Consider the following 16,158-nt stretch of genomic DNA (forward strand, 5'->3'; position numbering starts at 1 on the left):
ATTGAAAGAGTCGATGAGTCTTAAGTAGTCCTTTGCCAGTGGTTTCTCAGGACAGCACACGTGAATATCAAAGTCCCCCGTAAACAGGATGCCGTCATAAGCAGCATGATCTCGGCGAGAAAAAGTCGTTCAGGAACTCCTTGTTGTATTTGGGAGGACGATAGATGACAGCGCGGAGCACGGGGACGGACGCCGCTGGCAACGCCCCCCCAAAAAAGTGCCCTCAAAGCTGCTGAACGACGAGCGGGCATTTCAAACTGTTTTTCAAAACAGTCGCCGTTCCTCGGAGCCTCCGAGCAGGCGGGAATAGTTGAAGCATGGCACTGCGCTCACCGGCGCCAGGCCGAGTCTCCGTCGGGCAGAGGAAATCCAAGTCGAAGGAAACAAATAGCTCCCTCAGAATCAACGTTTTGTTTGCCAACGATCAACGGCAGCGGGCGAAGATCCGTGAGAAGCTGGGCCTCGAGGACGCGTGGGCAACAGCGCAGCCGAAGCTCCGAGGCACGGCCGATGATCGGGAGTCAACGGGAGCGAGCGTTGGAACGAGCGTTGGAACGAGCGTTGGAACGAGCCTTGGAACGAGCCTTGGAACGAGCCTTGGAACGAGCCTTGGAACGAGCGTTGGAACGAGCGTGCGCCGGCCCCCTTTTCAGCCTCGCCAGCTGGCCCTCGCGTTTGCCATTTGGACTCGACAAAAAGGTCCGCCACGATGTCAGCGGGCGACGCCCTCTCCCGGCCATGCTCAAACGCACCCGGACCTGCAACAAAGTCCGGCCAGCAGAGAGTCCGTGAATGAAGCGCCAAAAACAGCAAAATAAGATGAAGCGTCAAGAGGGTCGCCGAACGCACTGTACACCATCTTGACGAAACCCCCCCCCCCCCGAAAATTGCAGCTATGTTTTGATGAATAGAAGCTACTTTCCAAGTGCGCAGCACTTCACCTCGTTATTAAATGGAGGGCGGGGGCAACTTTTGCATGCGCGAACGGAAAGGCCACAGTGCAAACGAGCGGTTCCGATCGTCTTCACAAACCATCCCGACCTTAGTTACGTTACCTCAGTGTTCAAAATCTCATTTTTGTACTGGCCCCAAAGGAGTGTTCATATCGCTAGCTAAACTCAGGTTAGCTTACCTCTCTGTGCGTCTCGTAAGAATGAAGTTAGACGTTGTCGTTGTTGGTGCAAACCGTGCGCTTTTCCAGCCTGGTATTTCGGTCAACGTCACGGACAAAATAATCCATCCATCAATTCAAATGAGTCATCCTCAGAGTGGCTCCGACGCCGTTGGTGTTGTCGTTGCCACGAGTGACTCCGACCGGGTTGCCAGGTTGGCGTGAATGAACAAAAAAACAAAACAAAACAAAAAAAAGCCCCTTTTTTCTTTCTCCCTCGCTTTCCTTCCTCAAAAGGCAAACTGTGTTCAAATTGAATCCGACTTGCCGAGCCCAGTCATTCCCGTGTTTTCGCCGAGCAAGCGGCCGGTCCTAAAAATAGCAACTGGAGTCAAGTCATATGACTCGAGTCCCCCGTCTCTGGTGGACAGAAGTAACAAAATAAGGGCTGAATTTTGCAGCTTCTCAACTCCGACCCTCCGCAGGCAATATGAAGAAAGGCGGTTGCACGGGGATGCGGCAAATTGGCCAAGGTTTGCAAAGTGCCGCGTATGGAATTGCGAGTCGTCCGTTTTGGGGCGCTGACGGCAAGAAGCTGTTGGCCGGTCTGCTGGTTTTCCTGCGCTTGCTTGCGAATTACGGCCGCGCGTCCTCGCCCTGTTGCGCTCGCTCCTGCGCTTTTCTTGCCTTGAAATGAAAAGTGGGGTCTTCCCCTCGGCGGCCAATCGGCTCCCGCCGGCCCCTCGCGTTCGGTCCAGCTGCGGCCGGTTGTCCTGTCGGACGCTCGCTCTCGTTTTGCTTGATTGTCGAGCTCGCTGGCGTTGACCAAGTCACGCCACGTCCTTTTTGAGCTCCTTTGCCGCTTGCTTTGCTTTGTCAATGAAGACATTTGTCGCTGGAAGGCCGCCCGGCGCTTTTGCCGTGACTTCCCCCGAGCACCCGATTGGGTTTCGGCTGGAGCGCCGCGCCTATTCTCTCGATTTTGGCTGCTTAATGACTTTGAAAGTCGCGTGCCGACGGACCGTATCTCTTCGCCTCTTGGAGTTTGCCTCGCTATGCCGACCGAGCCACCGATGACAAGGTCCCCCCCCCCGCCCCAAAGAAAGCGTTAGCGGTGCTAAGCCAGCGCTACGTTTTGACGCAGCAAATGCTCGGACGACCACTAGCTGTTGTTGATTCTGCCGCTTCTGGCCCGCCTTTGCGATCGGAGAACAAAACGGCTGCCGAAGGCCAATTCGGATGAAGTTCAAACGTGCCAAACGGCGTCACTGCAAAATCCGATTATCCGGCAGACCGCATGATACCGCAACACTTTCCAAAGGATAGCAGATGATAGCGTAGGAGGGCAGACAATAGGAGCTGATACCAGAAGATAGCGCGGCCACGATGCCTCACACGCGCACACACGCGTGTGTATACGCGCACACATCGAGGCTAATCCTGCCTAGCGACAAGATTGCTAACAACGCTCTAGCTGCCGGTCACCCTGGCCCCGCCCGTCCGGCAGGGCAGCGGACCCGGACTCTGAGCCGTATTGGTACCGATAACCCCCGCAATAATCTACCCGCGCGCTGCGGGTGGTCTGCTATGAGGTCACCATTGACTGCAAACAACTCAAACTCATCAGACTTTCACCTTTGACTTGTGTGCGCGTGTGTGTGCGGTGTGTGTGCGCAGGACGTGGTCAGAGTTCACGTTAGTTTGTTCAGGGAGGGGGCTCATACTCACGCACGCACACACACAAATGCATGCACACACACACACAGTACATTTGCGTGTTGATGTGTGCCTCTAAGAGGCGGGGACTAGGGAGTGACATCAGGCAGTCGGGCTCCTCCAGGTTGGAGCGGCCTGCGGTGATGTCAACAGCGAGCGCCACCGAGCCGCATTGACGCACGAAAACCACGCCCGCGGCGTACCGTGAAACAACATCTTTTATTAGCGGAACAAGTCCGAGCAGATTTCATATCATATAGCTTGAAACACTTGATCTGATATATGAACACCATCGATTCTGTACATGTGTGTGCGACGACTGTGACCTGTGAGCCATTGCGTGCGTGTAAGTGCGTGCCAAACTGCGTACTTATAGAAAGCAGGACGAGGGTGTATGTGACTTTTTGCTTTAGAAGAGGCGACAAAGTCTGGCGCAGAAGCACGCACGCACGCACGCGCATTTGGAGTGGCGGCGGACGAGGCTGTGGATTTCGATCAGGTCATCATCCGCGGGCCAGTGGGCGTCGGTGGCGGCGGCGGGCCCTCAGCTGTGCATGTGCGCCCTGTAGCGGGCGTCGGGGGCGTGGGGCGGCGGCGGCGGCTGCTGCTGCTGCTGCTGCCGGAAGACCCCCCGCAGGGTGTCCAGTTCCCGGCTGAGGTGGTCCACGCGGCGCCTCAGTCTCTCGTTGTCCGAGCTGAGCTCCAGAACTTTCTGCTGCGTCTCCATGTTGCGCATCTTGGCCTTGTCGCGACTTTTGCGCACCGCCACGTTGTTGCGCTCGCGCCTCAGCCGGTACTCGGGGCTGCTCTTGTCCATGTGCTTCTTGGCCTTGCCCGCCGCCGGCCTCTGCGGCGGCGCCGGCGGCGGCGGCTGCTGCTGCTGCTGCTGCTGCTGCTGGTGATGATGATGATGATGATGGTGGTGATGCAGTTCGGGGGGCAGGTGGAGGGCATGGTGGTGCGGGCTGGGCACGGGGGTGGGCGGCGGGGTGGGCTGGCCCGGCTGGAGGTGCACCGAGGTCTGCGCGCAGTGGGCCACCTGGTACTGCAGGTGCGGCGGCGGCGGCGGGGGCGGCGGCGGGTAGTGGTGGGCGTGGTGCTGGTAGGCGGCGGCGGCGGCGGCGGCGGGGGCGCGCAGGAGCTCCTCGTCGCGCGGCTCCTGCTTGATGGCCACCGGGCGCAGACGCTCGTGCTCGTACAGGTTCTCGGCGTCCACCTGCATGGGCGGTGACAACGAGGGGCACAATTACAACCACAACAATGCACACGCTGGAGCCCCCCGGCAAAATCACACCTGTTATTGACGCCAATTACGAATGCAATTTTTCTTTTTTTGAAAAAGAAAAAAACGTTACCCCTAGACACCTTGAAAGAAATGGGGACAAACCTTCTCAAAATGGGGGTTAACGCGCCGAAAAACATGGGTTTTTTTCAAATACTAAAAATGATGTCAAAAAATACAAGAAAAAATGGGCAGGGGTACAGACAAAACATGTTTTAGTTAGTGGTGGCTAAAAAAAGGCCACTTTTCCATTTTTGGACCTTGCTTTTTTACGGCCCCGCCCCCGCCCCCGCCCCGCCCCCCATTTTCAACCAGTTCTTGACCATTTCCAATGTGAGGCCGTAACCAAATAACAAAAAGTGGAATTTGCATCGTCAGACAATATGTTGCAAATCATGAAAAATCTCATCGATTTTTCTCTTACGCTAACTGTTAGTCGCCTTTGAATGATAACTGCCAATTTGAATGATAACTGCCAATCATTCAAACGCTCACACGAGTCAAATGAATTGATTTTGCAAAGGAAATTCAGTGGGGCTTGTCGTGATCTTGTCTTGCCCACAGTCTTGCGCACACACACACACACACACACACACACACATTTGCGCTTTGGCAGTGGCCAATTCACCCAAACGCGACTATCTTTTGCAAAGACCGCACCCCACTTTCTCAGCGAATTGCAATGACGTAAAAAAAAAAAAAAAAAAAAAAAGAAAAAGGCTGGAATCTTTCCCCCGGCCGAATACTCTTTGCAGTATGTGCGCATGTACTTTGGGAGAAGACTTCTGAAGCTTCAATGGTTTCAATGTCCCGTTGCGTTGGGCTGCGCTGAGGCGAGCGACACACGTGAGCGAGGCCTTCTGGTCTTCCCACGAGACGCCGCGTTTGTGTCCATTGGACAGCGCAGCAAAGTGGACACCGGCCTCAGCCGGCTAGCGAACGCGGCGCCGGGGAAAGCCGACGACGCGCGGCGCCGGGGAAAGCCGACAACGCGCGGCGCCGGGGAAAGCCGACAACGCGCGGCGCCGGGGAAAGCCGACAACGCGCAGAGTCACTCCGTTTGCCGCCGTTTGGGGCCCGCGACACGCACGGAAGTTGCGCTCTGAAGACAAAGACGAAAGAAGTCGTTGGCGCCGTGACCTCGGACGGCGCGTCCAATAGGAGAGGGCTTGGCCGAGTGATTCCAGAGTGCAAGCGGCAGCGGGACAAGCCTCCGTTTGTGAGGCCGCAGGCAAACAAAGTCCGAATCGGGCCTCGGCCCGGCCTCGCATTGGTCCACTCACGCGTGGACGCCATCTGCTTTCCGTTGCCACCATTGCCCCGCGTTCACCTTTGAGCCGTTTGGGGTGATTCCGGGGAATTTGACCCAAATTGTTGCTTGAGCGAGTCGTAGGCCGTCGCGCTCATCCCCAAAGGCCCCGAAAGGCCCCAAAAGGCCACGTCGGCGGCATTGAACAGAAGCTCGCATCGTTGAAGACGATGATGGAGAGTCAACCGATTTGGTCCGAAAGGAGGTTTCGTGAACGCGGGCCCCGCCCCCTTCTGACAGCCCGGGCGGGTACAGGAAAAAACACGCGCTTTGCAATTCATCTGCGACGATCGCCAAATATTTGCCGCTTGGAATGTGCAAAAAAATGTCTTTGTCTTTTTCCCCCCTCCGACAAGAGGAACCAGCCGCCGCTTTCTGGGCACTGGCGAGGCTGACGGGCGACCGTGTTTTGGGACGCTCTTACTTTGGGAAGACGCTTCCGGAGGTGCACAGCGACTTGACGCACCAAGTGTGTTTCTCGCGCTGCCCGCGCTACTGCATTTGGAAGACGCCCACAACCGCAAGCGCGTTTTAGCCACTTCCCGCGCCGTTCCGCCTTCGACGCGCTCCAAAAGATCCCACGCGCGGCGCGCGGCGTCACTCGAGCCACGCTTTTCACAATTGCACATTTTTCACCCGATCTTTTCCAAGCGGGCATTCCGCCGATGAAATTCAAAACCTTCCGCCCATTTCATTCACCTCGGCAACGGCTTTGAGCACGAGCAAAACGATTTCGCCGATATCATTCCACGCGTCGTCATCTTTTGTACGCCGCCGGGTCGCCAGCGAGTGCGGCGACATACGAGCCAAACGCGCGTCGGCGATTATACGTCGCATCGTGTTGCCCTTTGGGAAGGAAAGACGAAAGAAGCGCCAAAGACGTTCCAACGATCGCCCATTGCAGAGCAAAGGTGAAAGTGGGAAGAAAATCCTGACAAAAAATGACAAACGTGCAATTACTTGGAAAACTTTGCAATTGCATCCCAATCGTTTTCACGTATGTTTGAGGTGTGCAAAGTTGTGTGCTGCATGCATGCATGCATGCCGATGCTTCTCACTTGACCCCCCAAAAAATAAAGAAATACATTGATTGGGTGTACTCTAAATTCCAAGCGAACATTTCAGGTCAACCTTTGAAGTGTGGCTGTCGTGACAATTGCCTTTCCCGCATTTCCCACCAAAGAAACGAGGTCGGAGTTTCCAGCGCGGCCGTCGGTCCCACGCTTTTCTTGAACGTCAACTTATTGCTTTGTTCCGCACACACATGTCCTCCGTTTGCATTTGAAAGGGGCTAGGCCCCAAAATACACAATTGACCTTTAAATAGGCTTACACGATTCCTGGACCTCGACCGGCTGATTTCCTTCTCAAGCGCACGACTGTTATTCAATTTGCTGCGTCGTGAGTGGCGCCAAATGACAAGCGAAGCGGTCTCAAGCGGACGCGTGGAGCAGGTCAAAGCCCGCGCTCGTCGCCGAAGCGAGCCCCGAGCGCAGCAGAACCCCAGCGAGCCGAGCCGAGACGGACGAGACGGACGAGGAGGAAGAAGAAGGAGGAAGGCCGAAAATGACTTGCTCTCGATCCGATCGCTGCACGCGCTCACTTGCACGCACGCACGCGCCTCCATCTGCATGGTGGACCTCCACGGCACTCAATTGACGGCAGCTTCTCGTTCGGCAAATTGTTCTGCCTTGGCAATCGGAACCTTTCCAAAGACGAGACTTCATGTCCCGAAAACAATCGGATTTGAGTTCAACATTATTGTTCATTTTGTATTTTCAACACTTGGGGGTGAGGCCAACCCCCAACTTTCTGTATTGTGGGAAACGCTCATGGTTGGTATGTCGCCACTTCGTCGCGATTTTTCGGGTCGCGGATTTGGCTATTCGCGGGCCTGGCAACCCCCACCCAGCCCCTACTTGGAGCGGTGCCGTTTGTGACGAACCTTGAGCGCCTTGGCGTCCAGGACGGCGGCGTCCATCTTGGCGTACACGTGCGCAGGGGGTCCGTGCGCGTGCTCGTAGGCCGCGGCCGCGCGCAGCCGGGGCGGGTGGTGGAAGAGCTCCGCCAGGAAGTCGTCGTTGAAGGCGGACGGGTCGATGTAGGCGCTCAGGTCCACGGACGTCTCGGCGTCCCCGATGTCCCCCCCGCCGAGGTCGGCGGCCTGCGCGCACGGGGGCACCCCCGGGGGCCCACCCGGGGGCCCACCCGGGCCCGCCGACTCGTACAGCAGGTTGTGGAGCTCCATGGAGAGGTTAGGCGGCCGCGCGCATGCCCGCCTGACCTGGCGCCTCGATCGGAGCGCTTGGCTTGCGCGTGTGCGTGTGCGTGGAGTGGAGTGGAGCGCTCCGTCTCCAACCCCAGTCCGAGCGTGCCTCCGTGCGTGCGTGCGTGCGTGCGTGCGTGCGTGCTCGCTTGCGTCCGCCAGACGCGTGTCGGCCGAGTCAAGTATGGAAAGTGGCAAAGTGCTTTTATAGGACGGCCGGGTGGGCGGGAACACACTCGGTCGTGACAACCCTGACGCACGCGCGCGCGCGCGTCTGTTTGACTTGTGGCTATCTGTGTGTGGGGGAGATTTGCTGGATATGCGAGTACGCGCGCGTGTGTTTGGGACTTGTTGATATTTGCGTGTGTGTGTTTAATTTTGTTATATGCGTGCGTGACTTGCGTGAAAGCATATGGGACGTTTGTGTGTGTGTGTTTGTGACTTGGGAATGCGCGTGTGTTTGAATTGTTGATATCTGTGTGAATGTGTGTGCGCGTTTGACTTGTTCACGTATGAGACTTGTGTGTGCGTGTGCGTGCGCGCGTGTTGAACTATTTGTATGAATGCCTGTATGAGTTTGCGTTGTGAGCGTGTGTGTCTATGACGTGTGTGTACGTGCTTGTGTTTTTGACTTATCTTCACGTTTGTGCGTGAGAGACTCTTGTGTTTGTGAGTGTGTGAGACGCGTGTGTGTTTATGACTTGCGTGTGTTTTTTGTGTGTCTGTGACTTGTGGCTATCTTGTGCGCGCGCGCGTTTTTGGCTTGTTCGTGTGTGCGTGTGTGTGTGTGTGTGTGTGTGTGAGCGAGAGAGAGACAGAGAGAGACTTGTGTGAATGTGTGTGTGTGTGACCTATCCAAACTATTCTGGATGTCTTTACTTTTCACCTCTTCTGGGTCAAAATAAAAACGCGCGCGCGCGCACACATTTCGTAACGCACAATTCAACAATGAAGAAAAACTCATTATTTTTTCTATTCGTTTTTTGTAATATCTGTGTCATTAATCTGTGTTTTTTAATCACAAAATTGCCAGTTCGTGCACACGCGTGTGTGTGCGCGTGTGTTGGGATTGCCTGTGCTACAGCGCCCTCCGGTGCACCCTAGTGGAATTGAACGTCATCCATAAGTGAAAGGGCCAAACTCAGTTTGTGTAACTTCATTCGTTGTGTCCTATGTTGTAATTATTTGAACCATCGCACGTGCTTTTAACGCATTTAAAATGTGTTTATCAAAAACATGTATTGCAACTGATTAAAACCTACTTTTCCCCTCTGAACACCTGCTTCTCGCACAATTCTCCAAATAAGGGACAAAGCGTGTTTCTTTGATAGTTGGCGTTTACAGTCAAACCAAAGAATTAACAGCGAATTCAAAAATGGTACCTTTATGCTAAAATGGTACAATAAAGCCGGCGATGAGACATTGGGGAGACTGTTCTCCTGAAACTAAACCACCAAAAAAGCGATCGCCATTTAAGCAGAGACATGTACACATCGACTCCACTTTGAGGTAGGTACTTTTCTGGTCGTGAGCGTGTCCGCCACGTTTAATGTGGCAGGACTCCCGTAAACTAATGCACGTCACCTTGATTGAACTTCAGAAAAGCGGCAACATACACAATGCACACAGTGAATGCCGCTTTATTTGCCTATTTATGCACAGACAAAATCAGTGGAAAAAAATGTTTTAGCACTCCAGGATCATGTTGTGCTGAGCAGGATTGTATGACTAGACTTACGCCTTTGCCTGATATTTTCTGGCCATATAGTCCACTGTGGAAATGCAGTAAACGATGAGACCGAGGCGAGTCAGTGTGTGTTCACTCTCCGCAACCAAACTCAGAACAAGCAGCAAGCTATTCTCCTTCAACCCTTTCAAGTCTATCATCGCTTTGAAGCCAGAAACATGATAACTCCCTCCCTTCTCTTCAAGCTGCAGGTTCCTTGTGAGTGTCTCTCCCTTGGAAGTCACCACAACGCTCTCAAAAAATCCCGATATACTGTAGTGTATTCATCTTATCTTGTACTTTTGCTTGTTTGATTGAACTGTCAAACTTTCTGTCTTCAAGGGGCTTCATGTCAAGAGCCCGGATTAAAAAAAAAAAAATCTTCACATTTAAATTAACACCGTGCTTCAATCTTCAATATGATCACGTATTAATAGTTTGATGTTTATTATTATTTTGATGTACTTTTAACAGTTCAACATTTTAATGTGAAAAGTTTCACGTTTGAATGTGATGTGTTGAGTTTCATTTTAAGAGCGATAAGTTTCACATACAAAGTAGACTAACACGTCGCAAGTTTGGCTTCCACATTGGGCAAAGCAAAACCAAGCATTTCCTCTCGGCTCAGGTCACTGACGGAGCCCAGCCCTACTGTATGTGTCTTCTTTGTAAATCTGCAATCTGCTTTTTTTGAATGCTTGGCTTTCTTTTATGATCAATTTCACCGTTTTATAGAAGAGTAGTGTAGGAATACGGCGCTAGTAACTTTGACTTAAGACAAAAAGGGCTCCACCAGGGACCTCACCCGCAAACAATTGCTCCGTTTTGTTTTGCCGAGGAATACACAAGTCAAACTTATCGCGTTAAAAGGTGGAACCTGACGTTATAACGTGGAATTTGTTGACGTGAAGACATGCAATTAATCTCGTTAAAAAGTTCAATTGATCATATATTTGATATTTATTTTTTCCTGATAATACGCTTCGATACGATGAATATAAATTTGGCCGTATTTTTTGGGGCTCTCTCTTTATTGTTTCGGATCACTGCTGGCTCGATGAAAATGATTGGGCTTGTATTTTGGACGGTTGAACATTTCCTGGTGTCGGAGATGATGAGGTCATGCGTGTGTCAGCTCAGTCCGTAAAGTCAAGCCGCCTATTGGTCCAACGACACGTCATTCGTATACAATGTTGCGTCATGTCGGGCATCTTCCAACGTGATTGGTCGAGCTCGCGGTCGGGCGGGTCTAGGTCCTCCTTGATTGGCCGGTGCCAGACATTGCCCTACATGGCCAAAGAGATTTCGCAATCGGCTCGTGTCCATGTTGGAAACAAAAACAGCACGAGCGCGCGGCGACTTTTGGAGCAATTCAAGCGGAAACTTTTGTCCCAACCTTGTCATCTGTCACCGCTTCTTCACGCTGGTGTCACCCCGTCAAGGTAACGCAGCTTATCGACGCAGTGTAAACGCTGGCGTCTGCCGTTAGCGCGACATGCTAAGAAGCTAGCCGTAGCGTCGGCGTCAACATTGACAAAGCCAACAAACTAATGCCGTTCGCTTGACGCTTTTGGCTTTCGCGGGCCATTAGTCCACTTTGGCGTCAAGTCGCGTCACACCACCACGTCATCATTTAGCGGGCGCTCCGCGACGAGCTAAAGTTGCACAAAGTAGTCCGGAAATGCAAAATGAAGCCAGTCGACGCGCCGACGGCGCACTCGTTAGCATGTTAGCATGTTAGCCGAGCGTCTGCGCTCCTGTTTGTCCTCTTAATGTGTCATTTATGCGTCATTGGAGTCCGCTTCCAAGTGATTGTGGAGTTCCCCGATGATGCAACAGCAGGCAAGAGGACGGCCAGCGCTCGTTTCCAGCCGGAAGAGTCACGCATGCGCACCGATGCCGCCAGGCTGCATAGCAACACGACCACCAATCACAGCACCGATGCTCATTTGACGCTTTTGTTTTTGTTTTGTGGAGGACATGTTTTGTTTTGTTTTGTTTCAACCTTTTAAGCGTTACGGAAGGGTATTGCTGCCAAACCGGGGGGTGGAAAGAACTCGTATCACTTTGTAACCTGATACGATTTTACATTTTAACAGAAGTTATCCCATTAGGACTTGACAAGTTATCGCCTTAAAATGGCACAAGTTTGACTTCTGCATTGGGAAAAACAAAATGAAGCAGTTCCTTCCGGCTCAGGTCACTGCAGAATATGTTATGTGCCTTATAAATCAACAGCAGTTATGTAACTGCCAGAGGTGGGCATTCCGTCACGCTGACGGATGCCCGTGTTGTTGACAAATGACGGGACGCTGTTAAAAAATGATGGACCAAGCACTGATGGCAGTGCTAGAGTCATCGTCACGAACCGTACAAACGGACAAACTGACTGACTGACGGACTGACAATTACAATTTGGTTCATCGTGAAGAATGACGGACTGACAAATGACGGACAGGTACCCAGACCACTGACGGATGACGAAGGATGCACCAGCAAAATGTTGTAAAATGCCCACCCCTGGTACTCCACTGCTCTTCTCACCCTATACAAATAATAAGGTTTAAAAAAAATAAGATTTGAAAAAGAAGACGCACATAACTACCTAGGACGCTGCCAGTGACCTGAACATGAAGGAATGGCTTCATTTTGATTTCCCGAAGACAGAAGTTAAACTTGGCACGGTCTAACCCGGCAACTTAGGTCATGCCATAACGTGAAATTTATAACATAACGTGATATTTATATGTATATAAAGTGCAGTCGTTTTAATCAGCTACTTTTGTTCTCTTCAGTGTCTTCAGTGTCCTGTCTGTTAATGCTTGTGGCTGCCTTCTGAATTTTTGGGGGGGGCTGATTCAGAATTTGTCCTTGCTGTTTTTTGTGTAGCACATGAGGTTTTCATAATAATGACAACGATATGGTAATGTATGTAGTCATATTTATGAATGAAGGGTTAGGTTCAGCAACAGCTGTCATTTTTTTTCATGAAATGTTTCCATTAATGACAACGCGTGGTCAAATCTGTATTGCGCGAGATTTTAGAGGAAGTGGAAATATCTCAAAAATCTGATGTGTGAGAAGAAAGGTTGAGACATATTTTAAACCGGCGTCAAAAATACGTGCATGGACACATAAAGCTATCCCTGAATAAAAGTTGCCATTGACCAGTGTTTTTTTTTTTTTTTTGCTCCGAGTAAAACATTTGAAAGCATTTGCCTTTACTCTGGAAACGGATTGATATTTTAGCCGGTATTCCGACGGACATTGCGAAGCAAAGCCATGAGTTGAATCCGACTGAATTTTTGTGGCGTTGCGGTCCCTCAGGTGCCCGTCTTGACGCGCCGGTCAGCGGTCACACAAATGAGCCGGCCGCCGCAGCCTAAAGTCACGTCATCGGACCACAACGGCGTGAGCGTCATCCAGAGTCAGAGCCACGCCGCTGCCGCTTCCTCCGCCTCGGCCGCCCCCGTCCTGCCGCAGCAGGTCCCTCAGCTGGTGCCCGCCCGCCCGCCGTCCCCGGGCGGCAAGGCCGCCGCCCCCGGCAAGATGAAGAAGGCGTCGGCGGACAAGGACAGCGACGAGTACCGTCAGCGGCGCGAGCGAAACAACCTGGCGGTGAAGAAGAGTCGCCAGCGCAGCAAGCAGAAAGCCATGGACACGCAGCAGAGGGTCAACCAACTCAAGGAGGAGAACGAACGTCTGGAGGCCAAAATCAAACTGCTCAGCAAAGAACTGAGCGTGCTCAAAGACCTCTTCTTGGAACACGCCCACAACCTGGCCGACAACGTGCAGCCCCCCTCCGGGAACCCCGACGCCAGCCCCGCCCCCAACAACCAGTGAGCCGCCTTTTGGACGCGCGTCTCGCTCGCCGGCGGAGTCTGGCCGCTCACGTGGCACCGCCTTCGTCCAACAGGAATGAGACACTGGGGCGGGGCCTGGCCGGACCTGGCAACTATTCACCTGCTTTCCTTTGTTCCCCCATTGGAACACTTTTCACGCGCGAGCGCCGCTCTTGCTTTCGTCTCACTTCCCGTTTGCTAATGCTCCCTTCCTGCCGCCCAACCTTTTGAGGTCTGGTAGCGCGTTCATCTTGACGCCAGGCGCTTGATTCTGCAGTCGAGGCCCTCGACTCGTAATGCTTGATTCCGGTTCTTGAATTTGGACGTGGGGCTTGGATTCTAGACTCTAGAGTTTTGCCTATTGTTTCAGGCCACTACATCCAAAAGTTTTGACGCTAGACTCGTTCGAGACTTATTCAGTGTTTGGATACTGGAGTTTGTACTCTTGTCACATCACATAGCCCTTGAGTCTGGACTGCAGAATATTGACTCAACTCTTGTTGTTTTGTCTTGTTCTTCCTTTTGGACTCAAAGGCTCTTGACTTTAGACTCGTAACTCTTGGTTCTGCTCTCTCGACCTCTCCAGACTCTCGATTCAGGTTGTAGACTCCAATTTTGACTCGTGTTCCAGGACTGTAAACTCTGAGAGTCTTGATGCTAGATTCTTGAATCTTAAACTCACGATTCTGGACTTTTGACTCAAGCCTTTCGAGTCGACTCTCTAGAATTTCGACTCTTGTTTCGGGATGTTAAATTCTGGCGTCTTTACCCAACACTCTTGATGATGAACTTTAACTCTTGACACAGGGCTTTTGACTCTCGACTCGGGAAGATTGACCCCCAACTCTTGATTCTGGACACTTGCCCCTTGACTCGAGGTTCTTGACTTGAGACTCCAGACACTTGACTTGGCTCAACACTGTATTTCCTATTCAATCTATTCTTATGACTCTAGAATCTTGAACTTGATATAGTCTATACTCATGGATGATTCTGGAATTGACCATCTAGATTCTGAGCTGTTGATTCTGGACTTTTAAGTCTAGACTATTGATTATAGTTTCTGGAATCCAAACTCTAGAGTCTTCTTTCTAGACCCCGCAATTGAGACTTTCACTTTTGTGGACTTTGCACTTGAGACTCGGAGCCTGAATTCTGAACTCTAGACTCTCTAGACTGCGTGCGCACGTGCGTGCGTGCGTGTTAGCATTGTTCATTGCTTGTGCTAACAGTTTATGTTATTTAGCATGCTCCTCTGTTCATTGTTCCGAACCTCAGCTAAATTTCAGTTTATTACCCCTAGCATGGCTAACGCTCAATGTTTATTAGCATGTTCCTGCCCCTTAGAATGGCTAACGTTAAACGTTCATTAGCATGTTCTTTTCCCTAGCATGGCTAACACTAAGTGTGATATGGTGTCTTTTTTTTTTCCCGTGGCAACAGCTTAACTAGCCACTAGCTAGTTAGGTAGCTAGCTGGGTTGCGATAGCTTCCAGTGGACTTTGATGCTGCGCCCCTTGCAGTAATGACGACCAATCAGATCCTCGTCGGGCTTTCGTGAAATAAAACGCGTTGAAATTGGACCAACAACATCAATTCTTATTTATTTACGCTATTGAAAGAAAGATTTTTATTGGATATTTTTTTCCTCATTGATATTTTTGTGCTTTGAGTGGAATGGTAATAAAATCCTGTTGGATGGACATTTGCATATTTCTTCTTTTTTTTTTTCTTTTTTGCCTGGGAGGTGAGTCTCTTGGCATCCAGGACACTTCCCTACATGAAAGTAAGTTGTTTCCCAAATTCTGCCATCATTGTTACACTTCACCACAGTGTTGCGCAAAAAAAAAAATAAAATAAAGGGAAAACACATTTGTGGAAATGTGACCTCTTTATTCTGGACTCCAACCTCAAGACTTAAGGCTCTCCACTCGAGTCTTTTGACTTTGGCCTCTACACTATTACTTGCAAATTCTAAACTCGAGTCTTCACACCAGACTCGAGGCTCTTAACTTCAGACGTTTTGATTGTAAACTCTTGACTTGTCCAAACTCTCAATTACGGACTCTGAATTCAGAATTTAGATTCTACACGACTGAAAATGACATCACAACTGCTCAGGGCTAAGGCAAGGACCAATCACAGCTCACCTGTTTTCCGAAGCTGAGCCGTGATTGCATCTGTGACGTCCTTTTCAGTCGAGAGCAAAGGCCGCCAAAATGGCCGCCCCCTGAGATGGCTCAAGAGGGCTGGATTTGGTCGCTTAACTCATCTTGCGCAAACGCAGTATTCATCAGAATGCCGTGTTTCAACTGAAGCGTAGAACGTATTCTTGGAAAAAAAAAAAATCTTTGCGTTGACTTCCACTTCAGCCCTTGACATAAGGCTTTTGACTTGAGACTCCAGTCACCCGTGGCTCTGGACTGTTGACTCGAGACTTTTGTTGACTCTCGTTTCCACAGAGTTTTGACTCCGGACTCTTCATCTTGGACTTTGAACACAAAGCTCTTGACTCGAGAGTCCAGAAAATTGGCCTCTGAGCTCTCGATTCTGGACTGTTGACTTGGGACTCTCAACTTTGGACTCTTGCTTCCGGATTGTAAACCTTAGTTTCTTGACTCCAGACTCTTCATTCTGCATTATCCGCTGTCGACTTTGGACTCTGGACTCTAAACTCTTACTTTCAGGCTCTTGACTTAATGTTTCGACCGTGTCTTGACTTTGTCCTTTTGTTTCTGGGTCCTCCAAACTCCTGGCTACGGACTCTTCACGCTTGACTCAAGGCTCTTGACTTCAGACTCCGGACCTGGTCCGACTGCACAATATTAGAAGGTGTCTAATGTGAGAGGGTGAACTTCCTGTCAGAACAGGAAGTGCTCTTTGTGGTTGTCTGAAGTGGCCCTAGTG

General features: G+C 51.2%; 2 protein-coding genes across 2 annotated transcripts; one reads left to right on the forward strand and one right to left on the reverse strand.

Annotated features, from left to right (window-relative positions):
* Positions 1-3,027: 3,027 nt before the first annotated feature.
* On the reverse strand, positions 3,028-7,846 carry cebpa (CCAAT enhancer binding protein alpha). The gene is made up of 2 exons (XM_086025598.1): positions 7,363-7,846; positions 3,028-4,043 (listed from the first exon to the last, which is right to left on the reverse strand). Exons 1-2 carry the CDS (start codon positions 7,663-7,665, stop codon positions 3,372-3,374), a joined length of 975 nt encoding a protein of 324 aa, XP_085881724.1. The 5' UTR covers positions 7,666-7,846; the 3' UTR covers positions 3,028-3,371.
* A 2,825-nt stretch (positions 7,847-10,671) lies between these two features.
* Positions 10,672-15,123, forward strand: cebpg (CCAAT enhancer binding protein gamma). Its single transcript, XM_086026485.1, has 2 exons — positions 10,672-10,851; positions 12,737-15,123. Exon 2 carries the CDS (start codon positions 12,773-12,775, stop codon positions 13,250-13,252), a length of 480 nt encoding a protein of 159 aa, XP_085882611.1. The 5' UTR covers positions 10,672-10,851; positions 12,737-12,772; the 3' UTR covers positions 13,253-15,123.
* The last annotated feature ends 1,035 nt before the right edge of the window (positions 15,124-16,158 follow it).

The sequence above is a fragment of the Filicampus tigris genome, chromosome 3 (assembly GCF_054856515.1).
Source record: "Filicampus tigris isolate MCC_2025a chromosome 3, RoL_Ftig_1.0, whole genome shotgun sequence".
Taxonomy (NCBI): Eukaryota; Metazoa; Chordata; class Actinopteri; order Syngnathiformes; family Syngnathidae; genus Filicampus; species Filicampus tigris.

Excerpts from the sequence above, each read along its gene's own strand:
- cebpa (XM_086025598.1), bottom strand. The coding sequence starts at position 7,665 with ATGGAGCTCCACAACCTGCTGTACGAGTCGGCGGGCCCGGGTGGGCCC. Across the intron at positions 4,044-7,362 it reads TGGACGCCAAGGCGCTCAAG|GTGGACGCCGAGAACCTGTA; the intron begins GTTCGTCACAAA and ends CCGCCCATGCAG.
- cebpg (XM_086026485.1), top strand. The coding sequence starts at position 12,773 with ATGAGCCGGCCGCCGCAGCCTAAAGTCACGTCATCGGACCACAACGGC.